The sequence below is a fragment of the Anarhichas minor genome, unplaced genomic scaffold, assembly GCF_050575085.1.
Source record: "Anarhichas minor isolate MPS153535 unplaced genomic scaffold, ASM5057508v1 ptg000022l, whole genome shotgun sequence".
In the NCBI taxonomy this organism is placed as follows: domain Eukaryota; kingdom Metazoa; phylum Chordata; class Actinopteri; order Perciformes; family Anarhichadidae; genus Anarhichas; species Anarhichas minor.
This window is the reverse complement of record NW_027466468.1, coordinates 1,640,209-1,667,495: the sequence shown is the minus strand read 5'-3', so window position 1 is coordinate 1,667,495 and position 27,287 is coordinate 1,640,209. Positions and strand designations below refer to the sequence as shown.

At 42.4% G+C, this 27,287-nt stretch overlaps 1 protein-coding gene across 3 annotated transcripts in view; it reads right to left on the bottom strand.

The window, feature by feature from the left end:
* snap91a (synaptosome associated protein 91a) overlaps nucleotides 1-26,816 on the bottom strand; it is a 44,846-nt gene extending 18,030 nt beyond the window's left edge. For all 3 annotated transcript variants that reach the window (XM_076096501.1, XM_076096502.1, XM_076096500.1), the window contains exons 1-8: nucleotides 26,687-26,816; nucleotides 8,185-8,327; nucleotides 5,619-5,694; nucleotides 4,318-4,420; nucleotides 3,714-3,807; nucleotides 3,090-3,201; nucleotides 2,496-2,602; nucleotides 2,372-2,413 (exon numbers count right to left, since the gene is read on the bottom strand). In XM_076096501.1, the coding sequence (XP_075952616.1) occupies nucleotides 2,372-2,413; nucleotides 2,496-2,602; nucleotides 3,090-3,201; nucleotides 3,714-3,807; nucleotides 4,318-4,420; nucleotides 5,619-5,694; nucleotides 8,185-8,327; nucleotides 26,687-26,816 (807 nt within the window). The remainder of the gene's footprint in view (nucleotides 1-2,371; nucleotides 2,414-2,495; nucleotides 2,603-3,089; nucleotides 3,202-3,713; nucleotides 3,808-4,317; nucleotides 4,421-5,618; nucleotides 5,695-8,184; nucleotides 8,328-26,686) is intronic.
* Nucleotides 26,817-27,287: the final 471 nt, after the last annotated feature.

The window sequence follows — 27,287 nt, the reverse complement described above, 5'->3', positions numbered from 1 at the left end:
ATCCAATAAAGACATCAAGAGTATTTCCTACTAATATTGATAAGGCAAAAAAAAAAAAGCAGAAATGACAAGATGTCTAGGCAGAGACACTACATCAGAATGCAAAGTAGCTGCAAGACATTGAAACAGACAATAACATTTAAAAAACCTTTTCAGGAAAACCTTTTATCCGTAAAGTTAATATGAAGTTACTGCGAGCAGGGGATTAGCTTCGCAAACAGTACCATTAACACTTGAACTCACTAGATCAGTAAAGAAGTAGTCCAGCACATAACTCACCATATAACCACAAATACTTGTTTTCACGGTTAGTTTTTGTTCAGCAAACAAGATATAACATGTTAGTTTGTGAGTTTTGACGGAGCCAGGCTAGCCATTTCCCTCTGTTTTTGGTGCTAAGCTACCTATTGGCTTTAGCTTCATATATTTATCATACATACACATGAGTGGTATCAATCTTCTCAGCTAATTCTGGGCAAGAAAACACACGCATGTTTACAAAAATGTCCAAACCATATCTATATGTTGGCCACAAATCCAGTCTGCTAACACAATACAGGTGCGTAGCTTTGACTCAAGCTAATCTGGCAACTCAAGCAAGTTGCTCAAGCAGGTTTTTACCAAAATCCATTGTCATGAATTGATGAATTTGATCGGTTCAGGAGATCCAACAATCCATCTCTATTTCAAGTACTCTACAATGCAAGTGTCATACATTCGGCATGCTGTGGTTTTGTTTTAAACTATTAGCTCTCTGCGGCCCAACAAGCCTGAGTTTAATCAGACAGCATTACAGAATGCTTTTCATGGAAGTCATCCATACTGCCATGTCACCTTTGTTGTGGAATATTTCTTATGACTAGTCGGGAGAAGAAAGTGAAGGTTTTCAATCAATATAAAGTAAACAGAGTTTTGATGAACGATCAAAGTTTGTAAAGTCAATTTATTTGCTTGCAAGCAAAGAGAACAGTCTCACAGACACATTGCAGTGATCTGGAAGAGTGATCTGCCTAACACTCACAATGCATGGACATTTATGCTCAGACAGCTTCCTGTTATCTGCTTAGCTAACAAGAATACACAAAGAACACAATAAAAGGCAGGTCACCCTTCGAGCCTTAGTATACTTCATTTAAGACAGTCAGGAAGATGCTTTATCTCCTGTTTACAAATCCCTTTGTTCACAGTCTGCCTTACAATAAACAGTTTAAACACACAGCAGATGCTTCCTTTGAAGCCACTGTGACATTGTTAAAATGACCATTGCAGAGACAGAACAGACATTTTTTACCCTCACACATCATATGTGCATGCAAAGGTTTACGCCTTTACAACTTCAGATAACGCGTCTGCAAAGGAAGTAAAAGTATTACTAACAGAGGATCTCTGTTACCCAAGGCCTCTCTGTGTCTCTGTCTTACGAAGAAGAAACAAACAGTGCACAATGATAACAGATAACAAGACACCTGGATACTAAACTAATTAAAGTCATCTACTGAAACTACAGTTTGGTGTCTGCTCTTTTAGGACTTACATTCTTTAAACCTTCACATGAGACTATGACATATTTTCCCATTACACCTTTCTATAGACGTTAGTTATAGCTATAGAGTTTCCACAGCAGAGTTTCCACACAGTTTAGACGCCTGGGACTCATTCAGGAACCAACAGGACAAATTAGCTTTCTCATTCTGGGAATCACTTATATTTAATGACCCAAAAATAACCTTTACAGTGACTCTATAGCTGTTATAGAAACTCTTCAGCACAACTTGAGGATAACAATCTGTTGTGCCGCGATACAGTTGTTGAACTAAAACTATGTTTGGCTCAGAGATTTAGCAGCGGAAAACAGCCGCCTCAGCAGCATTGCTCAGCATATCGCAGCTTATCCAATAGGCTCTTCCAGTCACATCGTCCCACTTCATCGGAGCGCTTGATGTCTGTCTGTTGGGTGTGCACTCGCTGTGCAGTGTGCTTCAATTCAGTGCACTCAAAGAGAGTTTAACATGTTGGCCTTCCCTAAGCTGTTTGCTCCCCAAAGCTATAGCTCTGTGCTCACTACTCACTCTCAGTCTGAATGATCAATCTGCACCTCTGGAAGTGAAAAGAGAAGGAGGGCACAGGGGCCGTCAATCACCAAAACAACCACAGCTCATTGATTGCACGGAGAATGGAAGTGCACACGAGGCACAGTTTGGATATGTCTCCTTTAGTGAATTTTACATTATTATCAATAATGGTGACCATAGCAGGAGAAAAAAAACAGATGACATTCACACGACCGTAGCCGTAAAAAAAACTGAAGTATCCAGGAATAACAATTCACTGGAAATAATTAAATGTGAGGAAAAGCCTGAGTCGATCTCACCTGAGTGAGTTCTGGTATGTCATTTTTGTCTATTCCCACTTGCTGTAAAAGAAGAGAGTGACATTTCAGTGCAACAGTTACCAAACAGTACAAGATTCAGCTGCTATTCAGTAATATAGGCTACCTCAGCAATTTTGAAGAATTCTGAAACCCGAGTCATTCGTGTCAGGAATCTTTTGTAGATCTCCAGCCCGTCTTTACACTGGCTTCTCTTCATCTGGAAGAACTTTTCTGGAAAACAGAGAAATGTCAAGTGTGAGTCTTTATCTTCCTTAAATTAAGGAATAAGTCTGGGGGTATTCAATGTTTGTTCTTTCTGTCAACAAATCCCCTGAAACGTCCAAAACCAACACCGAATTGATCCTAATAACGCGCATTTTCGGCCATCACCACATGTACAGTATTTTTACCAGACACCACAGTGTAGCATAGCCGTACTTTTGAACGTTTTGGTGACATGTGGGCAAGCTGAACTGCCAACTCAAATACACAGCACCACACTCCTTTAGCTCCACTTCACCACACCACAGTCGCTATGGGCTGCAGCTGCAGCTGCGGTATTGAGCCAATCACTCGACACATGAAATTGAAGAACGCATGTGGTGATTGGCTGCGAGGAAAACCATACAAATTGTCTTTTTCTGGTTGCAAAGAGGATAGAATGCAGGCATCATATATCCGGAGAAGTTTGCAGCCCTGAAGAGGAGTGATTCCTTACCGAGCAGGTTAATGATGCCATCATTGTAGCAGGCATATAACTTTATCAGATCTTTGAAGAGGAGGAGAAAGCAGGCATTTATCACCCCATTGGTCAGTTCCTGTGCATGCACCTATGGACAGAAATAAAAGCCAGGAGGAACAGCGCGATTAGGATTTTGAAGATGAACAGATGGAACGCAAAATAGCTTTTAAATGAGAACGCGCTTAAAAGAAAGCTGTCTTTAATAAAAAAGACAATGAAATTTTAGCAGAGGCAGTTAATGTTAGGTTAATACTGATTTAATGTATAAGAACAGTTTGATTATATAGTCCTTCTATTGTGGTGTATTGGAGATATACAGAATAGAGAATTGTATATTACACAGTGAGAAATAAGAAGGTGGAAATCCACCTCATTTATATACGTGTTTGTTTCAATGACAGAAGACATAATTAAATTCAACCCTGTGAGAATGGTCCTCAATGTGAAAGGGGGCTATAATTGGCATATCTTCATAGATGCTGCTCCAGCACTAAGCTTTGTTAAAATCCAGCAGGCAGCTTTTTTCTCCACTGTGATTATCCCTCGGCAAATTCAGTAACCTTGTGTAGTGACTTTGTTCCCTAATAGCGAGTCACTCACTTCGAAATCCAGCAGCGCGTCGATCTGGCTCTGCAGGGTGGGCATTCCTTTCAACAGCTTCTCCACTGACATGGTCCTCATCACTCCGTCGGCTCTGAGACCGGAGGGAGACGGAACGAAATAGCACGTGTGAACTAAGCAGCAGCTCTCAAGACAAAAAAGACTCAGACTCATATACTGTCTGTCTGGCAACACATCGAATACCTGTGTATACCTGTCACACATCCTGTATTATCCACCAACGTGCCTGAGCTCTATTCTAAAGTTTGCAGTTATTTTTCAGTGCCGGCTTATGTAGCCAGAGGGACCTTGTGTCTGCCAGCTAAACAGAGCCGTCCACTCTGCGAGCAAGAGCAATAACCCACTCTGTATTCACCTCTGCACTCAGTGCACGCAGTATAGCCGTGCACTTGGCCCGACGCCGGGCTTGAGTTCATCCCACGCACTAATGGGACCCCAGTGGGATGTGTGTTATTCTGATAGATGTGGAGGGCAAGTAAGATGGGGGCATGTTCAGGTCTCGGCTAAACTAACAAAGTAAAAAATCAATAATAATGCTGAAATAGTCATGCAGAGCGGTGCCGTGAGAAATGAGAAACGGTACCCTTTCTTGACCCGGCCAAAGTCGAAAGCCATCTGTCTGTAGGCGAAGGCCTTCTCGTTGAGATAGCGGCTGTAGCGCCTGATGAATGTGGACATGTCGTAGCCTGAGGAAGAAACACAGGAACAGTCTCCACTGTCAATTCAGTGCAGAGGATTAGTGGGCTCTTAAAAGGCTTACAAAAAAGTCACCCAAAAAAAAAGATTGTAAAGAGTCTTTAGCGTTTAGAGGTGCAAACACTCTGCCTGTGATAAATATATGGGAGACAAAATGTAATAAGTCATCTCTTCAACATTTTGGAAAATCTGCTTACTTATTTTTTGTTCCTGAGAGCTACATGAGAAGATTGACGCCATACTCTTGCCTGTACGCTAAGCATGGCGCTAAAGCTAGGCGCAGATTAGCTTAGCATCAAAATTTGAATTAGGGGGGAAAAATGCTTTTACTATCATCTCTAAAACTTGGTTCTGGAACTTAAAGTGTACCAAAACCAAGGCACATCAAATTATAGAATCAAGCTAGCTGTTTGCCAGTGCTTCCATTCTTCATGTGAAGCTAAGCTAAGCTAAGCAAATTGCCTGGCTGTAACTTCATATGTAACAGACATATATGAGAGTGGCATCAATCCTTATCTAACTTTTTTGTCTGTATGCTAAATATGAAGCCAGAGCCATGAGTCTGTTAGCTTAGCTTAAAGACTGGAGGCACGGGGAGACAGCTAGGCACTGTTGAAAAACAAAGATATCTAAAGCTTTAGAGATGATGGTAGTAAGGGGTATCTTCTCCTCTAGCGCTTGGCAAGAAGGCAAATAAGTGTTATTTTTCCCAAAACGTTGAACTATGCTTCAACAATAAGGAGGACTTTAGCCCATGCTTAGATTGATACTGAAGTGTTAATTGTAATCCGGATTATGTAGTCTATAAAATGTACAATTTGGCTTCCTAAACTCTGCTGATACTCCATTCACCCTAGATAACTAAATGTCCATGACAACAGACTGAGAGCCCAGTGTTTATCACCATGGAGATGGGTATAATTAAGGGGGAGCAAGGGATTAGGGGAGCTGGAACTGAGGGATGGATAGAGGAGTGATTAGGCTGGTTATAACATTCAAGCTCATTCTGCTGTCGCTTATTAAAACAGGTGTTAAATGTATTAAATGTAAGTAGGAGAGGGAGAGTGGAACACAACAATAAAAATGGGGAATTCATTGACAAAGGAAAGAATGAAGGGCATGAATTCGGGTTGAAAATGATGGAGGGCTGGGTAAGTCAAAGACAGGGAGGAAAGAAACAAAACCCACCGTGGGAGCCAGTTTTGTCCAGGAAGTTGCTGAGGTTGAACAAGCTGTTTCTAGATGCCAGGAACTGCAGGAATTTCTGCAGGAGAGAACAAAGGCACAGGGTTTAGTTCTCCGCCGGGCACTAAATGACAAACGGGGAAATGGCTCAAATTTTGGCTGAGGCAAAAAAATAGCTTAATTAGCATTCTCGATGAAACAGATTAAAGACGTCATGGTGTCTCACTACAACACTGTGACGAATCTTTAATGGATAATACATATCGACGAAACTAAATTCAAAAATATACTTTCATCAACTGAGAAATAACCAGACATTACAACACACAGTTATGAATGAACACTACATATCCCAGCAGTCATGGCTTGTTATATTTTCATGGTCATATTCAAACAGATGGCTCCATTTTAAATATAAAAAGGTTTGTTTGACGTTCACAGCCATCTCAAAGGGGCTGTTCGGCGCTTTCAGCGCTAAACCTGTGAAAGTGCCTGCAGCAGAAAGTGGAATTAATATGAGAGGTGTGATTCTATACTCGTCCTTTTTCATCAGTGATTAGGGAGAAATCCAGCATTAAAGGAGCAATGCTGTAGCCTTCGTGAGTGGGAGGGTGTGAATAATGAATTAGACACATGAAGGGGACCAGAGAACACAGCATAATAAAGACAAACAGGCTCCCTCTGCAGCCCTGCAAGAACAAGCTTACCACAGTGACACACGTGGACATAAACGCATACCACGCACGCACACACACACATATACACACACACACACACACACATACAACACTGCTGATGCTTATTCAGTGGCTGCATTTACACAAAACGGAGCATACTAACATGAGGGAGGCTAAGGATGAAAAATACTCCCTGGAGAGATGGTGCGCTACCACGATACCTCCCCTCCTCCCACTGTCTACTTCACTTTCATTCTCTCTCTTCAGTCAATACTCACACTATCATCATTAGGGACACAACAACAGCAAAGCTCTGGCTTCAAAACAAACAGGTCTCAGGAGACCGAAGACACATGCAGTACTGTGTACATACATTGCCTCGTCTAACATAGTTTGAATCACAGTTTTGACTCTGTCCTCTTGAGCGCAAACATAGGGACAAATATCACTTCATCATGTTATTCACACACAAACAGCTTATTTGTGAAACGTGTGTGTATCCCATAGTAGCTCATGGCACCACAATTGTTTCTGTATCGACTGCAGAGGTTAATTCTATTATCTTGATATTGCTAAATCTCTTCTGCTTTCCACCCAATGCATGCTGGGAAGGCGACCCCCTCACCCAATGATTTTGACTCGGGATAAGTATTGAAGGTAAATTAATAACTAATGAGCTCGGGCTTGATCTCACAGTATTCCTCTCTGTCTTCTCAGTCTCCATCAACTACAGCACACTCTCTCCGACTCTTTCCTATTGCAGAATACTTGCTCCTTTCTCCTGTATTCTCTCTCTCTCTCTCTCTCTCTCTCTCTCTCTCTCTCTCTCTCTCTCTCTCTCTCTCTCTCTCTCTCTCTCTCTCTCTCTCTCTCTCTCTCTCTCTCTCTCTCTCTCTCTCTCTCTCTCTCTCTCTCTCTCTCTCTCTCTCTCTCTCTCTCTCTCTCTCTCTCGTCATCTGCAATTCAGTGGCAGTTAGTTTCTTTGATGGGCTGTAAAGGAGCATCTGTTTATCTCTCTGAGTTCCCCCTTGGTGCCCATTCAGAGCTTTCTTCAGCTGTCAGGACATAAATTGGGTCGGGGGGTCAGCACCGGGAAGCAGGAGGCCAGTCCCTTTGCTAATACCATGGCTGGTGCCGAGGTCAAAATGTACAACCATGCAGCAAACGTAAAAAATGTAAAAGGCCTTGTGCAGAGAGGACATGGGGGTGAAGTAAGGCCAGCTACTCATAACATTGTGTTCTCTGTTTTAATTTTCGGCATTAATTGATATTTGGCCACTAGAGGGCAGGCACAAGCTGTAAACACAGCACTGACATATTGTCACCTTGTATAATGTAGTTCTTAAGTGATAGCACGCAGTTTACACATCCAGCTGGCAGCTGTGCAACATTAGCATTCATTTGGAGGCGTGTCTCTCTCCACCTGGTGAATGTAGGTCCTGTTCAGTCACCTTTTTCCTCTATTTTGGTCTCTTCCGACTCCTAAGAAAGTTATCTGCATCCTTAGTTGCTAAATGCAGCTGTAGTCGCTAACTGTCGTCTGGCGTTTGTGGCTACGCAGGTAGCGTACATTACAAAACTCTGTCTTTTGACTCCATGTTGGTATACAATATTGATAAGTGCATTTTAAAGGTTGGAATAATAACCTTTTTTCACATTGTCTGACAGCATTACATATATTTTTCGTATCAACTTGTTCCAGCTCTTCATTTAAAGCTATTGACAATTTTTTTTATGGATGCAGACATCCCATCATGGAGTAAAGTCCCTAGCTCAAGGGTATATGAATACTCACTCACTTCCCCTGACCGCATTTTACCAGACATTAAAACCAGCAACCAACAAAGGTACGTATTCAGGGTGTGTGTAGTAACAGTGCGTTGTCGCCTCACCTCGTTGCCAGTCACCATGAGGTGGTGTGTGGTGATCAGGGCCTTGAAAACCACCACCCAGCTGGCGTTGCCGACCCTCTCCATCAGCACGTCGGCCATCTGGGGGATGTTCACATTGGTGTCCTGGGTGGCCTGGATCAGGTCTGAGAAGCATCGAGGAGAGGAGAGACAGAAGGTCAGATGGTGGATATTAGCAGGGGAGAGACTCGGCACCGGTACAGAGTGTGCTGAATCCCTTTTTTATTCAAGCAATGACAGCAGATGGGCGAGAAATGACAAACAGGAGTCGATGCGGTGGTACTGGGTGTGGGCTTTGCTGCATTTCACAGCCGCACTCTCTCGCATCCTAATTTTCACTTTGATACACCACGAGTATTTCCCTGAGCAGTGTTTCCTCAAATGAGCAAAGCATCTGAAAAATGTAATGAGATATTTTCACGTGTTCCGTATTATAACCCGTTTTAAAACCAGTAAGGTGCTCATTTAATATCTGTCATTTTTTGAAAGTTTAGAAACATCTGACAGATTTTGCAGATGTAAATGTCCGTGTAAATGAGTTAATCCCTCGTATTTTGACATCAAATACATTTTTAGTAAGTAGCACACTAATTGCAAGCAGGAAGGGCTAGTTTCTATCAACAGAGTTGCCTCCGGAGGATGCCGTTTTCCATCTCATTGAAATGTATTAAAATAAGTGCTTCACATTACACCACCATAGCCCGGCGTGAGTGAGTCACACTGACTACTGCTTCTCCCTGCAGTCAGTCATTGATACCAGCACAGGCAGAGCAAGAGTGGAATATTCCACAGCAGAGAAACTGTCGTGACCAAAAGGGAAGAAAGGATTGCAACGCGAATCACACTGTTGAATCAGAATCAGCCACACAGACAGACAGTGGTCGATGGAGTGGTGCAGAGATAAGACCTGGTGTAATACGGCACCATCAGCAGATTATTGACTCTATAAATCCATGTATTTCATTCTATAATGATGACACTTGTCATAATACAAGTGTCCTGTCAAACAATCTCTGGAAAGGTTAAGCTATTTAAGCAATCTGCTATGTTATGAAATTCACTTTATGGGGGAAAATACCCAGTCAGTGGCCAGACAAGAGTATGAGCATTTAACTTAAATCTGCACTCATCAATATTTCTCACTATGTGTAACATAACGGGTCACGACCCCACAGAGATCTCTCACTTGACCCTGCAGTTCCCCTCGGTTCTTTTGAAGCCTTTTAGCATCTGTAAGCTCATTATTTGGTTTTTACAGCCTTAACTGGTTCACCGCGCTCATCAGCGTAATATACCCATCCAAAGTAGGCAGCTGTTCTCAGTGACAAGAAACCGATGATCCCACCAAACAACAGACAGACAAAGTTAGCAACTATGGTGAACATAGTGGAGCGTTTACCAGCTAATGAGACAGATATTTCCCTCAACAGTCAGTCGGAACCCAAAAAAAAGCTAAAAGAAGAGCTAATATTGGACTTACATTTGTTGGGAGGCCAGAAATGATAATGCTGCTCCATGTCTGCTGGATATGTTTATTGACATATTATTTGGTGACATGTCATTAGGTCATAGTATGATAATTTGTTACAGCTTGTTCTGCAGTCCCGCAACTGTATCAATGCTTCTTTAATTTTAAAACATCAAGGATATGTGATGAAAATGGCTAATTTCCATTACTTGAACCACCTTTAAAATTGAATAATGTTACTATTAGTTATTGTTTATGCTCATGGAACACTAAGGAGAACAATCAACACTACACGACAACCATGATACATATACCCGCATAGCACTTAGTAATTTAACTGCTAAGTTGACCAAGAGAACAAGAGGACCAAAGGCGGCAACCTCCGAGTCTGAGAAGTGAAGCCAACGTGTAAGTGCCTCAAACTTTTATTCTTTCTACCGGACATCAGGGGGCGACTCCTCTAGTTGCAGACAGAAGTCAATTTCTATTGAAGTCTATGACAAAATGACTCTACTTCTCATTGATTTATTACCTCAGTAAACATCGTAAACGTGAGTTTATGGTCTCAATCGCTAGTTTCAAGTCTTCTTCAGTACAGCATGATGTTCATTTAAAAATAAAAATACGTCACAGGGACTACGTCCACTTCTTATTCACAGTCTGTGGCTAACACCTAATAAACGAGACCAATCTGTAGTTGTGTGTAGTATCAGCATCTGGCAGACGACAGTAAAGCCTTTGTGAAGACTTGTCTATTCACTGGCAGATACACAAGCTGCCCTCCACGGTAAACCTCAGGGCATATCTCCAGAGACAGTTTGAGGAATGACAGGTGTAGGTGTGTAGTGATGGACAGAGAGGGACAGAGAATAAGACCGGCGTCATTGTAAACGCCTTGATTCAGCCGAGCAGGGCAGACGCAGAGCAACTTCTATGAAGCCCATGTGATTCATTAATGGTGTCATATCCATCCTGCATATTTACTGCCAGCAGACCGCCAGTCAGCTAAGAGGTGTCTAATGGATTTTCCTCCCTGGTTTAATATAGACTAAATGGCAGAACACCTCACACCTTAAACACTTTACACATGGCGCAATCTGTCACTCGTTAGAATGACATGGAGTAATATCTGGTTCGTTTGATTAAGTGCACTCAACTTATGAATGCATTGGACAAAAAACTGCACCGTGACAAAGCCAACAATCTATAAAATCCTGACATCTGCCAAACACACCGTGAAGAGAAACATGGACGAAGCCACTACTAGCTTCTACTACCATACTACTAACTTTGTTCTGCTTCAGAGGACAACATTATAGTACCATATTTACCTGACAAAGAAATGTGGTTACGTTGCAGATTCAGATTAAAACATGATGCAATAATATTTATTAAACTTTCCAGCATAATAAATTGAAAGCTCAACAGAAGTTAAGGAGATTTAAATAGCCCACATTGTGCTGATAATGCCTCTCATTAAACTCTTTACTTGATGTACAAATTTGAATGCAGGACTTTTACTGTTCAGTATTTATCGTTTTATTATTAATAGTTTTACTTCAGGAAACAAGTTTTGAGTAGGCCTTCTTCTCCTAAACATTAGGAGACATTCCCAGTTAGAGAAAGTAAAGCAAAATAGAATTCCCCTGGGGCCCGCAAATCACTCAATCCGCCCCTGAATAACACAACCAAGTCTCTGTTACAGCAGAGGTAGCTTCCAAATAAGGGTATTATTTGCTTGTTTCGACATAACCACCATGGTCCTATTAAGTAGAGCATGGATTTAATTAGTGGAGGTATCTTGCTGGCGGACGTGTTATTAGTGTTATAAGTTATTATCAAGTCTTACAGCGGGGAAATACAGTCTCACTCACGGGGGAAAACGACGCCCGTTCGGAGCGCGTGGTTGGAGTATGTGCTGTTTGTTTACATTCCATTCATTATTATTTCTAACCCTTGTTAGATTTTTCTAAATTTGTGTGTGCCTTCGAATTTACTGAGCATCCGTGACATGAAAGGGGGACTCTATTTAGTATCAAATACATCAAATACTGACCAGTGATTTTCATACCAAAATGGTTGAATCATTTATTATGTTTCTATTACCATGAATACATCAAGCCCAATAGCCCACGGTGGATGTGGTTGGAAAGGGACTGTGTGAATAGTCATGCGAAAATGTATTCAAGGTCACTTTGCTTTGACCGTCATGCTACGTGTCTGCTCGGGCGTTTGCTTCCTCCATCATGCTTTCATCATGCGGTAATGATTGCTGTGCACGTAGTAAGGCAGCATGTACACACATACACACACACACACATGCAAACACATGCACGCACGCACAAAGTGAGAGGGATAATCCCTACCGGGCTGATGAGTCAGCAGCCTGCATCATCCTACGCTTTTCATCTCTCCGTCTCTGTCTGTCTCCTTCCCTGTCTGTCCGTCTGTCCATCTCACTCTCCGCCTGTCTCTCTCTATCTTTCCCACAGTGAGAGTGAGTGCTTTTGCCAGACTGTGAGACAAACTGCACAGTCATTAAGATCTACATAGGTAGTTGACCTTAAATCTACTGTAGACCATGTCCTAATAAGAGAACAAAACGAAATTGAATGTACATGAGATTATAGCTGTAATTCGAGAGAAATTGCTTTTTTTTCTCTAATTATTTGCTGTTGCACTGCGCTTGTCAATCAAACAGGGGTTTCATGCTCAGATGTCGCTTTTCTTTGTCTGTTCAGCTATGGCAGCCATTGCCCCTCACGATTAACACTGCACACAGGAGGATCCTTTTGAGTGTTATGAACCCCATTGATAAAACATGTCATGAGGTCACTACTCTATGAATCGCTAATGCACAAACGGTGAACTGATATCCGTTAGTTTGAAAATGCGCTGGATAAAGTCTCGAAGAAAGAAGAAAAAGAGTCTCTGTTCTGATTGAGATGCTGAACAGCAACTCAGCAGGATCTCCCGACTCACCCGTCTCTCCCCACCTCCCTTCTCAATTATTCATTATGTGTGGGAGAGAGAGAGAGCAAGGCAGCTTGATATGTGGCTGTTCTCAAGCGCTAGCACACACAGGCAGTCACGCTGACTAACAATTACAGCACTTGCATGCTTGGATCGGTATTCTGTATGTTGCAACATACAGCGAATTTGTATCATAAAAGTTGTATTGCCTGTCAGTACTGTACTACAGGAATAGTAAACTGATCTTGATGTGCAAAACTTTTCGCAAGCAAAGGAAAAATACCGCTGCCGTCTTAACATTGTAGAGTCAGCTGAGACAAATCTCAACCCTCCATATTTTCCAGGATTTGGTGATTCACTTAAAGCTTCACTCATCTGTGTTTTTATATTAACAACTAATGAAATGACTAAGTGTAATGTGACATCATTTGCTTTTAGTGATAAACCCACAGAGAATTAACCCCCAACTCTGCAGTTCCCCTCATATTTATAGAGCACTTTCAGCTCATTCTTTCGTTTTTTACGACTCATTTATTTTTTTTTACAGTTGTTTACTGTTTTGGTTCACTCTCACCAACATCTATTGCAGCAGGAGGCAGGACAAATCTGCAAAAACCCACTGTACGCTCCCTGCCAAGGACCAAATGGCAGACAAAGTTAGCAACTAGCTGAACAAAGTGGAGCTTTCAGCAGCTAGCATTTAGCACACACAGCTAGCATTAAGGTGGAGACCAAAACAGAGCTAAAAGACTGAATGTTAGTCTTTTAATATTGAAGTTACGGTAAGTCGATTAAGAGTCGTTACTACGATTGGTGTAAACAAATAAAATAGTAGAGAAGATTAACAGCTTCAATAGGCCTCTACGCTGCACTTCACAATGTAGGAGATTTATGGGTGTTAGAAATACGACAATATGACATTTTGTGTCCTCAGTGACAGCACACAGAACACGTCCTTCATAAAAAAGCCCGCAGACCTTTTTAGCTGTTGCGCAAGGTTATTCGTGCCATGAGGATTACAAACGCCTCTACACGTTTTAACCTTGCATTCTTATACACAGACGCATACACTCGCTCCAGCAAGAGGGCTTGTGCACACACACAAAAACCCTGCCCTGCTCTGATTTACAAGCACAGCACCTGAGCCGTCATTGTGCGGCGCAGCGAGCAAAGAGAGGGGAACCATTGGTTTGACGTGTTCACCTCCTCTACAGTGTGTGTGTGTGTGTGTGTGTGTGTGCGGTTGTAAAATGAGAGGGAGGAGATACAAGAGAAAAGCACACCTGTCTGAGGGGAAAGGCACTCGTTAATAGGCACACATGCAAACGTGTAGCGCACATCCACACAGAAAAGAAAACAGACACTTGCACTCCACGCTTCAGAATGCAACCACCTAGTCAGCGCTCTGTTTGACACAATGCATGCACAGCATGCAGCCTCATCCGTTTTGCATGAAATGTCCGGTGCAATTTTCCCAAAATGAAACGGTACAGCACTACAAGCCGACACTGGGGGAGAGTCGCTGCATCAAAAGCAAGCAGCAATGAATAAATCCTCGAAAAATATGTCCTATGTAGCCACAGCTTGTTATAGCTTATCACACCACACCAGAACACTATTGTTTTATAACAACGATTAACAACACACACAGGAGTTGCATTCAAGTGGCATATTTGTTCGTAACAGTAAACATGCTCAATGGGTTCGTGCTCTGCTTCTACTATTTCGATCTCTGGAGAGCAGCTCTGTGTCGGCAGATGTCACTGAGCATGCATCAGGGATACGGTGCCTTTTTTATAGTGTTTTTCTTGTAGCTGGGCTGCGAGGTATGAAATATGCTGCGAGGTATAAAAATATACTGCGAGGTATATAAAAATATACTGCGAGGTATAAAAATATATAAAACATTTTAGGGGGACTGAAGCCCCCCTAAAATGTTCTTCAGCCCCCCCCCCCCCCCCCCCCCCAAATAATTTGGCATTATTGGCTTTAAAAAAATAAAAATAAACTTTTTTTTTTTTTTTGGTGATGTCATTAAATTAAACTATTGTTTCTCACATGGACAAGTTATTTATAACTCTAACATGCTACATATGTGCGTGCGTTCTGGTTTGTATGTTTTCTCCCCCTTCAAATTACAATCCAATCATCATACTTAACGATATAAAGTTGACACTGTCAGGTCCATTCTCCATCCATTGTGTGCGGTCCCTTTAAGAATTAGGATTTGGGAGTGACGCGGATATGAAAGCTAGTTTATCCGTCTTTCCTTTACAAGCAGGAAAATTATTTCTCTCTCTTTATTTGAGAAAAGTTCATATTTGTGTCGTCAAATTTCACTATGACCTGAAATTGTGTCTCTTGTGTTATCATATACTGAATGCAAGCAAAACTACAGAGCAAAATCACACTCTTTCCGATTGAACCAATCTATGAACTGTCTGAAACAATGGATATCCACGGCCATAAATGGGCCCCAAAAACAATTGCTGCAAACATGCCACTCCCCTTGGGGCTAAGCCCCCCCTTTCTTTGAATCCTAGAAACGCCCCTGTTGGGAACTGTAGTTTAGTTTGAGTCAATCCCACATGCACCGCCCTCACTGACTATTTTACACACCAGCCGATAATAGTCCACAACAAATGCACTCCTGTTGGAATTGATTTGACATTTGCAAGAAAAATGCTGTGCACACACAGCTGTTTTAAGAAAATCGTTGGTCTTTTTTAAAAATACATACTTGCGACCTGTTTCAAAGATATCTTCAGTAGGAACCGATGGGTTCGGAGCTGAGTGCCAAAGACAGGGGAGGGAAAGCGGAATGTATTGATTGACAAATGCATTGTTGATTTTGTTGATTTTATTTATTGTTTCATTTGACAATAAGGAAATGATTGAACGATGCCAGACCTGTAAAGGCGTCCCTTCATCAGGCTCACACAGTCGAGATCGTCTACTCCCACACTGTGGACTCTCTGTGTGCTCTATTGACCTCAGCAGTGTCAGATAACCGTCACTGAACACCACATCAGGCTGCCCCGCAGCGCCTGCCACACCCAACAGCACCCACCGGACAGGACTCCGATTTCAAACAGCAGCCTTTAACACATCAATAACTGTAAGTGATATCAGATATACTGTGCGTGTGTGTGTGAGTGCGACTGAAGGCAAACTGCTATAGGCGCGCAGGCACCGCAGGGCACGCATAAGCATATATGCAAGCCTGCATGACGCACATGCAACATCTTCCTCATATTTTTCAAAGATAGATTTTTCTTTTTTAAATGTACCAAAAAGCATCAAAGGGGGCATGTCAAGGTGGTTGCCTAGGCAACAGGCTCTCGTATTGTCAGTGCCATCGAGAATGCAGTAAAAGTCCTTTGAAAACATATTCATAGTTGCAAACTCCCATTGCAGCAAACTGATAGGGGTCACCCAGTCAAAGCCAGATTCATGTGAGTCATAACAGCCTTACCACAGCTGGAAGATTCAACGCTGAACTCAGCAACACATTCTTATAAATATTCAGTAATACCTTTCACGCATTTGTTATTTTCTATAGTGTTTTGTCTATATAGTCTCACGTTTCATATTGAGATTGAATAGGTGACTCGTAAACATGGAGATCGGTGTTTTCAGTAAGCGCTCTATGTGTAAGAGTGCAGAGTGCAATGCCAAGCTGCATGAGTGATGCCTTGGTGAGCTACATGGACCATGAAAGCACGGTGCTTATTTATAGCTCCTCTCAGCCTCGAGCAACATACAGGGGGAAAAGGAAGAAAAAATATATACCCAGAATGCACTCTGTTCCAGCGTAGTGTACCACCAATGTGGTGTGGCAGCCAAACAAAGAGGAAGCCATTGAGATCCAGACACTGTGGAGGATGGAAGTGACATCTGAGGGGGGGAAAAAGCTAGCGTCCCACACAAGCTGCTGCTACTGCTGGTGGACACAGATAGCAGCGTTGTCCTCATATACAGTAGACGCTTTGGCTTTCAGTGACATTTCAGTTTGTCTGCTGCGATGCAGCTCCTGTGCAGTCTGTGTGTGGGAAGAAAATCCCACGTTCGTTGGGTTTGTTTAAGATTAGAGAAGTGTGCCGTGTCCAATTTGAATCTTTTCTATTCATTTTTACTGGACTAAATCAATCAATCAATAAATATAACTGATATCATCATATTTCATGCTGCCTTCTCTTCCTCTTCCGCTATCTATTATGCAAGGGCACCATCACTGCATCCCTGAGCATTAGGTGTCGCTCTGTCGGACTGTTAAGCTAGCAAGTCGCGTTAGCATGCGATAAGATAAGATTCAGAAAAAGACAAATAAACAAACGTTTAAAACCACCCAGATATTCAAATAAAAAACACTTCCTATGAATACTCCAGTTGTCCTACTAATTGCCTACAGCTCTATGCTAACCGTCGCTCTCAGACAAAGAAAAAAACATAACCTAATTGCAGCCACTCTTCTTTCTGAGCATCACCTGTCAAGCATCTTTTCCTGTGTAAGCTACATTGATTTCGTCCTCTCTAGCTCCCTTCATCCCTTGTAAGCTGTTCTCCTCCCATGAGGCTGTGTATCCCAACCTGTATGGAATAGAAAAACTCCGAGCTTGTGGCTTGTGTACTTCTGTTGGGTGGGTACAGGTTCTGCTCCGAGGAGACAGAAACATATATCACCCTGTATGCTGAACCAAATGATGCAGCCAAGACAAATTTTCTGGATTGCTGGGCTTCTTTTTTTTTTTTTTTAAAGGGACTAATCTGCATCTGTTTGGATGCTAAAATAAGTCAAAAAGGAGCACAGCAAGCTGCAGAACTATTAAAATACAGCATGCCTTATATGCATGATCATTTTTGTGGTACAAGATATCCATTCATCTTGACCCATTAAAAGGCAAAATATGGAATAAACTCCTGAGAACCTACTGAAAAGGTTGAAAACGATTTAAAGAGATCCAAAAGAAATTCATAGAGCTTCAGAGTCAGGTGCATAGATGAAGAAATGTTTGATCTGAGCTATTTCCAGGGGTGTCTAATGTTTGCATAAGTAATCAAATAATCTAAGTTAAAAAAAAGCACCTCACTGTGCTGCAGGTCTAGAGGTCAGGCAATATTCATGACTACCACTATCATATCATCATGAAAAGCGACCGACTGTTCCCCAAACAGTGAAGGTCCAATCACAGTCCCTCTCAGAGAGGCTTTCTCCAAACTTTGTAAAACTACCTAGACGTCTCCACAGGGTTCCTTGTATCTGGTGGTTCAGTCAGTGGAGGAAAACTTTTTTGCAGCGGAGTAATAAAACAGCAGGAAACCCGAGCCTCCCTGCATTATTGATATGCAGCCCGGGTGTAGACACGGACCTTCAACGTTTGAGCTGCTGAGCTGCTGCTTACCGACTCCTCAGATTCAGAGTAGATAATGGTCTGATAGCAGCTGTATGGGGGGTCCTTGTTCCAGCTCAATAATCTGGACACACACTGTTGGAAGGACAGTCCCCCTCCCACACCGTGTTTTACAGTAGAGAGGCATTCTGGGTCTTTCATGGACACCCGCTGTGAGATCAGCACTGCGGTGCATGCTGAGCCCTTTTTATCAACCTCCTTTCGCTTTCCTCCGTTCACTGCGACTCGCCATTAGGCAAGCGCCGCACAGAATCATCGCAAAGTAGTAAGAAGGAAGGAGAGACAGAGGTGAGGGAGAGTGGTGGTGAAAAGACAGAGTGGTCGAGGAAGAAAAAGGGAAACATGTGAGGACCAATTGAGGGAATAGAAAGAGAAGGTGTTTCTTCTCTCCCTATATTGTGACTCATACTTAAACTGTGTGCAACATGCATTTTTTTCCAGAGCAGTTGCAAGCAAATTCGTTTTTTTTTTTACAATATGGGGATACAGAAGACACACGTTGCTTCTCACTGAAATTAGGTTTGATTTTAGGCTACGTAGTACAAGGTGCAGGACAGATGATACTGCTACTTACACACAAACGAAACCAGAGAACAAAAAGAAAGCTGAAAGAGAGAATCGATGAACATGAATATGCAATTCGCACAGGACGTGAAGACTACCCTGTGGCCAAGCATTACAAACAGCAGCATGGATGTAACCCGGACTCACTCAAAGCAGTAGGGATAGAGGTCATGAAGAGGGGAGGAGATACACTTAAGAAACTACTACAAAAATAAATAATTTGGATCTTCAAGTTAAAGGTCATTGCGAGTCCAGTCCTGAATGAAGAGCTGGACTATGTTCCATATCGGTATATGATAAGGAACTTGCTGAGGAATCATCTATAATGTACTATGTATATATTTCTTCTTTTTTTTTTCTTTCAATATGAGTATTTTTCAATGTAACTCTTTGTCATCATGAATGTCTGTGAAAGTTGTGTATCCTTTATGCTGGGCTTGCTAACATTAAAGACCTGATGCTTTGTTAGAATTGACCTAATTATGCTGCACCTGTGCCAATCATCCAGTAGTACCCTGATTACAAACACCTGGCAGCGTTTTGGTTATGACTAACTGATAAGAAAGCTAAATACAAGTCAAACCCATCTCTTTTTTTGTTCACAAGATATTGCTTGTCGATGTGTGTTTGCGCAAGACGAAATGACGTTAAAAGGAGATCTTAGCCAGTCAAGGCCTATTTTGCTGATCTATGTCAATAAACCCCAACTGAAATGTTGCTCCTTTCTGTGTTTCAAGTCAGCGAGCTGTCATAAAGGCGTTGAAGATGTCCCGCTGCTGCCTGTTTGCACACTGGAATCCTGTCCTAACATACAGGGTTGTAATTGTGAAGCAGCATGAAGGAATAACTAGCAGCAGTTCCAATGAATATATCCACACTGACAGCATTGGGTCGGCGACTGGAGGTGCATGAATGAATTTTACTTTTTTTGTTTTTTCAGGCATGCAAAAACAAATGTGAAAACTTTAACTTCAATGTTTTATTCATGCTAGGAGTGAAGACAGGATGTCCAAAGCTTCCTGTTGAAGCACAGCTGAGACCGTTCAGTTATGTAATTGTTTCTTGCAGAGATGGACGAGAAGTTTTGGTACAAACAGAATAAATAAGTGAGTTATAACGTGTTAAATAGTGAGCCGTCTCCCTGTTTCCAGTCTTTACTCTAAGCTAAGCTAACCGGCTGTAGCTTTATATTTACCGTGCCTGAGTGTTGTATCAATCTGCTCATCTAAGAGAGCTTATACGCCCAAAATGTCTAACTATTCGTTTCAACACTATAGAAAAAATGTTAAACTGTATAACATTTTATAGTTTTGCACTTACCTGGATTGGCTCTACTAACTGTGCAGGTGTAGGCTGTTACGTAAGCAGGGCTGGTCGATAATTCAATACGATAATTCATAATCTTTCGATGGAATCATATTGTGATGAAATCATTATGTAAAAATGTACAGCATGTACAGAGATATTGTGATACACAATTGCATCGTCCAAATTGATAATAACAAGCACACAGTAACACAAATCTCTCAGTATAACTGATTATTCTGCACTGCCGTTCTCAATTAAATAGAAATTTTCTCAGTAGTTTTCATTTGTCAAGTATTTAAGAGTGTACAACACCATGTTTCATATAGACTATGTATTTATTGATTTGCCAGAAAACATCTATATCGTAATCGAGATATATGACCTAAATCGTAATAGAAGATTATGTCCATATCGCCCCACCTTATATGTAAGACAATAAAAGTATCAGATAGACTTTGCAGAAAATGACTTGAATACTTAACATGTGCCGCTAACACACATGCAACTTTACTCCTCCCCTCCCCCCATTTCAGGGAGACAGTCTGCCTCTCAAATATGGCAACACAGTGATGGTGACTCATGTTGTGGCAACAGCACCTTAGCAGTCAAAAGGGGACTCTATACGCTGTTTGTGTTTCTCACTGCTTATCCTGCTGCCTCCTCCCCCCATTGCCACACACACACACACACACACACACACACACACACACACACACACACACACACACAGCAGGTCGTGTATCCTGCATTTGCTCTGAGCAGAGTATAATCACATCTCTGTGTTAAAAAAACCCGTTAATTGGAGTGACTAGATTGAGAGCGGCAGCAGAGCTGGTGATAATTATTGCAGCCAACACAGATAGAATCTGAGCCATGAACAATTTCCTTATATGATAAAAAAAATGTGGGTGTGGTTTAAACACAGTGGGGGAGGGCAAAATGATGGCACACATTTTTGGAAAAGATAAACCTCAAGCTATGAAGTCTCTTAACAGTGGGAGGATTAAGAGGTTGCTGCGACATGAGCAGCAGTAGAGAGAGATGGAGGCTATTAGGAGAAGTGGTAGTTGGGGCCTGTCTTCGGAAACAGAGCCATCTTCGTTTGGCAGACATTCAAACCCTGTTACACTGGTTCTATAGCTGCGTCCCTCTGGGCCGCAGATACCCTGCGTGTCCTCTGATCCGGGCTCCGGGTCCTTTGGATTCACGCCGAGAAGCAGCTCAAGAGGAATGCTGCCTTCAAGTGCTCATTTGTAAGCGCCTATATTTCTGAGTCAGGAGAAATCGGAAATGGAGCTTGTCGCACACTCAGTCGCCTCGTGGTGGAAGTGATAACAAAAATGGGCCCATTGACCAAAGTGATCATTTGGCAGCTGTTGTTTTTAGGTGAGGAATCAAGCAGCACAGTGCTCCACTGTCCTGCAGCAGCAGAATGAAGCTCTCAGGCTCGTAGTTGACTTAATTGATGCACTTGCCAGATGTTTTGTAATCAACCAAGTCCCGTTAATGGGAGTCTTCTGCACCCTTGCATGTGCATCCCCATGACGAAAAGGGGATCCACTTGTAAAAACACGGCACTACAAGTGATACAAAAATTGAAGGTTCCTTTAATTTATAACACAAATGCTTTCACGTTACGGCACAAAACAGAAAGAGGGTACCGTTGTTAATACATGCATTATGCTTCCCGATTTTGTGTCCCTGACAAAAAACGCCAATCTTCTTAGCAATGGTCTTCTTTGTTCGCAGTAATTATCCTAATGCCAGCCCATTCAGACAGCTGACTCACAGCTGCACCTCCTCCTCTGCCTATCCAAAACAAAGAAAGAGACACTCACTTGCATCCTCATCCAAAGTCCTTTTTTTGGGGGGGGGGGGGGGGGGGGAGGAGATACCGCCAATGGCATGTGGCAAACACTTGCAACGTTGTGCATGTGAAGCCGTGCACGCACTCACACGTGCAGCCAGTAAGCTATCAAGAGCCTTCTGTAAGACACACTCAGGCCGGGTGTGGCGTCAGGCAATCTGTGCTGCTGCCTGATCTCTAATCTTTTAAGAGTTTAGAGGACTTCTGATCTGTATCGCAATCATCTGTCAGGCTCCTAAAATAAATGGCGAATGTGTGTTGTAGAGACACATTCGCCAAGTACTATTGTGCTACTACTGGGATTGCTTCTTTCTTCTAGCCTTTACTTGTCGGCGGTTTATCGCCAGTAGACACAAACCATTTGGTTACAGTCCGCTATCCTGAACCTGAAAGGGATAAATCGCCACCTTTTATGTGGATGAGACCATTGTCAGGTGACCATTGAGCGATGCTGAGTGAACTGAAGATGGGCTTTTATTGTGAAAGGCAAAAACGGGAGAAACTAAGCTGTAATGAGCTGCTGTTGACAATATGGAATAATAAAGAAATGTTTCCTTCCTGATTCACGCTGGTTCGGACACAAAGCCTCCTTGTTTGTATTTTATTATCGGCATAAGTTTAGGTGCAACTCGGCTACACTATGTTTTGGGTGGGTGTTGGTAGCTTGCGTGCAATGCATCCTGGTACATGTAGGCTCTGTCGGCAAGGCTCCGCAAGCAGAAGAACTCAGCTCTGTCAGCCCTTATGGCTCGCACTGAGGAATGTATTGCTTCAATGGACATCATCACTAAATGGATATCTAGATACAAAGGTGGTTAATCTTTCCCTTTAACGAACCCGTCTCTAAAGGTTTGTTTTAGACTAAACATCTGTCTGTTCATACCTGCATCACAGAAGTTTTCTATTTATGGTGCATATAGATGCTGAAAGACCTGAATCCGTCGAAAAGCTCCCTGATTTCTGATTTTCTCCCGTTTTCTCTGTCTCTGTTTGGGGCTTTTGGGGTCACAGCATGAGGAGCTTACTGGCCTGCTGCTCTCTGGATGTCACATGAACTAGATCAGCTGAGCAACAGACCAATACACATGTGGCCGGCAGTGGAACAATCTATAAGAGATTATTTTTAGATCATGGACATGGATCTGTCGAGACCTGCCTGGGTTCAGGACTAAGATAACAGAACACATTATTTCTCTAAAAGTTGTTTGGAAACGTCATAGTTAGGTTAATGGATGTCACATGCACGATATTGTTATGATAACGCCGGTCAGATTGACCTTTAGTCTTCTTAATTTATCTGTTACCGTCACATATCAGCCTGAATGTAAGTAGCAGCTCTCTTCAGATTACAACCAGAAGCCCAAGAATATGGAATAAAACAAGGATTTAATAAGTAAGAGAGCAATCGATACCATCTTTCCAACCTCATAATACAATTAGCATATGTAAATGACATTAATAAGAGTCAGAATGTCCATGAACCTGAGTGGTTTATATATATATGTGCAAACAGCAGACCACATTAGCATGATGGGAAGATCTTTGAAGTGGAATAAGAGGTTCATTATGAAGATGACTCATCGCTTGAGGAAAATATGATGATTTGTTTTGCAGTTTTTATCAATATGAATACTGTATAACATGTAATGTAATGAATAGTGGAGTTAAGGGTCTTTTTTTGTTCTCCTCTATGTGAAATAGGACTGTACATAAAGGTGTGTTGACGACGGTGATGTCGTTGATAGTGTGGATGTTCTACTGCAACAGGTTTCAGGTTTCAGGTTTCAGCAACAGGAATATTTCTGCTGGTGGTCACACAAGAAAAGAGCTGGACTCTGGTCGCCCCAAGCAGCACATCGGGTAAATGTCAGCCATGGATGAAATTAGATATACTGTCAGACAATATCCCAGAGGCCCTTCCTCTAATGCGACGTTAATACACCTTTTCACATATTTCGGCAAATCCTTTACTTCAGAAGCAGCTCACTGAAGTGATCAAGCAAACCTCTCCTCTGCTTAAACTGAAGGACTTCCCATTTAAATAAACCCAAGATGCCTTTTTAGCTTAACTAAACTGAGCTGTTTCGGCATCTGACTATAAAGCAAGGAATCTCTGCATTTGTGTTACTTGATATATTACAAATAGAATACACAAATGTGCACGCGGTACTAAAATGCATCAGGATATTGCAATTCAGTCACCTTGACTTATTTCCATTGAATAAACAAGTGATAGCGTCCATGCAGCAGTAGGGGCGGAGCTTCGGGGCTCTGCGGAATGAAGCCAGCAGCTCACTGACTGCAGTTCCCTTTCACTGCTGGTTGCAAACACTAACGTCATAACCACTCTTCTTCACTTTCCTGGAATCACTGCATGATGAGCGGTTCTCAAGAAGGCTGTGAGCAGCACTTTGGGGTGCCAAGCAATCTGGTGCGCTCAGAATAGTCAAGCATTCCGAATGGCCACGCCCCCCTGACAACACTGCTAACAGCAATACCTGGAGCCCGATTTTGGATTAAAAGATGGTAATCAGGTCAAATTATTAGTTTTACTTTGGAGTTTTCCTCTTCGTATTTAGCTTTTAAGCAAAGCTAACTTTTGCTGAGCAGTGGCCCCGTGGCCCCAAGTGGCAATTGAAGGGTAACAAGACACTGAATTTGCCTTCATTTCCCAAGATTATCTTAAAGCAGCTGCTTTAAATACAAAGTCATGTTTATTTGTAACATGCAAATCAAACGGTAAGTAAAGAAAAAAAGTTAACAAAGTGACTTACTTATGTCAATGACATAGCTGTCTATTCTAAAGTGTGCTGACCACTACAAGCCAATGTTCATACCAGACCAAGTAAAGCTGTAGAAGCTAAACCTCTGTGTGTAAGGAAATATGCAAGAGAGTGTCTCCTTTCAAATCAACATTTCACTAAGTAAGAGGAGGTTGGAGTTGTATCTTCTTTTGACAGATACATATTCTCACTTTAAGTACAGGCAAACTGCAACACAATGTGTGAAAGACTTTTAAAAAATCTCTTTGTTGGAGACTGAGAGAGCGATAGGTGGTGGGCAGTGCTTCCTCTAAAACTCACCACAACAAAGTGCTGACACAAACTTTGGCAAGTGGGCGAGCTTTCCACTTTGCCGTGCTATGATTTAACACGGTTCATCATTCACTTTTAGTTTTTCAGTCTGGACACGAGCAGACGGGCGGATCGATTTCTCCCGCTGGGTTGGAGATTGCCAAGTTGAACTTGCTGCCGTCTTTTTCGGATGTCATACTGAGGAGATGATGACGGTGTGACGCTAGGGTGGCTCTCATCATGTGATGCCACAGTGCATGTCTGCCGTAACTAGATCGTCTGTACAGTCACCTGTTGTTAATATAATCGCACGAGGTTCAAGTTCAAAGTATCTTCTTCTATGGTCTCCACCGTCAATTCCTTTTGCTTCCTTCACCGCTACCCTTTTGAACTAGTCTCCTCTGTGTTATCATTCAAGTCCATCCAACTGTTTCTCAAACGTTATTATGTTTTCAGAATAGCATAATGTTTGTCTTTACATTTGAGAATACAGATATTTCCGTGCGTCAACACTTTAAAGTTAATGTCGTTAGAAGCACTCGAAGCTAAATGCTGCTAGCTTAAAGTTACGGTACACTGAGCTAAGACCCTTTTCAGGGCTACTCATTAGCCTCCTTTAGCCTGCTTTTCACTAATTGACTGCCAAAGTTCCTTAAACAGACGTGTGATATGATACATGATATAAATCAATGTCAAATAGAATGATAAGGGTGGTGGGGTCTTACTCAGTGTATTGGGCTAATGTGAAGCCTTGGACATAACTAAAATGTTCAGTGACATGTAAGCGAACACAAAATGAGCTATTAGAAAAGCTAAACCCCGGATCCAGTAGTAGGCTTCCATTTGGTGAGATGCTGCGTTCAAGTGCATCCAGAGCAAACCCTTCCAGCACCCGAACACTGTTCATCTTCCTAAACATCACTTTCCTTACGTCCACTCACTGACACAGGCTATCATTTGTGTGTTAGCGCATCATTCTTTGATATTTTGAATCAACTTTATGTCAGGATGCTCACTGGGGATATTGACTGTAACATGACATTGCATCGATCAGTAGATAAGTGTTCATATCTATGATTTGTGTTCGCACTAAGCCCTTTTCCAAATGCTTTATAGGCCTTCTCCACATTCCTTCCCAGCATTTGAAATTGAATTGGCGCCCTAACCCTCCATCATCTCCCTCCCTTGTTCTGTACTAAGCGATAAGACGACAAAGCAACAAATTGCACCAAGACAAAAAAAAGAAGTCAGTGATATATGCTGCAGTGCCCCACACCTCTTTGTGCTATCACAGGGGACACGAGCCGAGGGAAAAGGCCTGAATGTAGTAACAAAAACCACTTTCAATTATGCATTTATCAGTGGGGCAACAGGGAGACAGGCTCCAGTCATTGTGGCTTAAGTGCCTGGTTTTAAGGCTTTGTGGCTTCCTTTCTGGTTCCACACTGGCGCTCACCTGCCGACACAACGGGGGAAGAACCCCTGCTGTGATTAGGTAATAGGTTTGGTTAGTAGTTCAATTAAAGTCTGAATTAAAGTATGCCTCAAGCATAATGTGTGTGTGGGTGATTGTATATACATGTACATGTGAGCACACACTGTGGCTGATGCCCCCCCCCCCCTGAAGCACATTAACACACACTGGAGGAATGGATGGAGGGAGGCAACCATCATGGCTCTGGAGTGTGGCCTAGTTGCACACGAGGAGGATGGATGATGGGCGGGTTGAAAGGACACATAATAAGATAGAGCTATAGAGAGAGATAGATCTATAGATTTATATATATAGATCTATAGATATCTGTAATAGAAAACTCACATTCCAGGTGCTTTTTCTTTGGAGGTGTCTGTTCATGTGTGGTGGCTTTACACACAGCTCGGGCGACCTCGGATCCCGTCAGGCTGTACTGCGCCGCGGCGATGCGGTCCGTCAGCGTCTGACCCGACATCTTTTCCCTCGGTGGAGTCGAGCCTCGACTACCGAGCGTCCACTTATGGTCCTACCCCCCGACCCCCCTCACACACACCGAAATGAACGACCGGCCTCAGTAATCCCAGCTGCCCTCGAAAGCACCACAGAAGCCCAGCTACTCGGAAAGAAACAGCAGGACACTTCCTACAGAACTGCAAATAATTTGAGTTGCATAACAATACTGGATTTGGCTGATTCCCGGTCAGTTGCGTTGGATCTGCTCGCGTTTCTGGAACAATCGTGAACTGACTTTCTTCCCTGAAGACCAGTATCCTTTCAGAAAATATATACAGGCAATTGGCTAAATATGTTAAAAAAAATAGCCAACTGGAAAATCTTAAGCTGTTCCTTTTATTGTCGATGAGTTTTCTTACAGTTCCGTGTTATTTGTCGGCCAGCCTCCCTGATAAAAACGGTCCTCTCCGGATGATGCGTGTAGCTGCCTCCC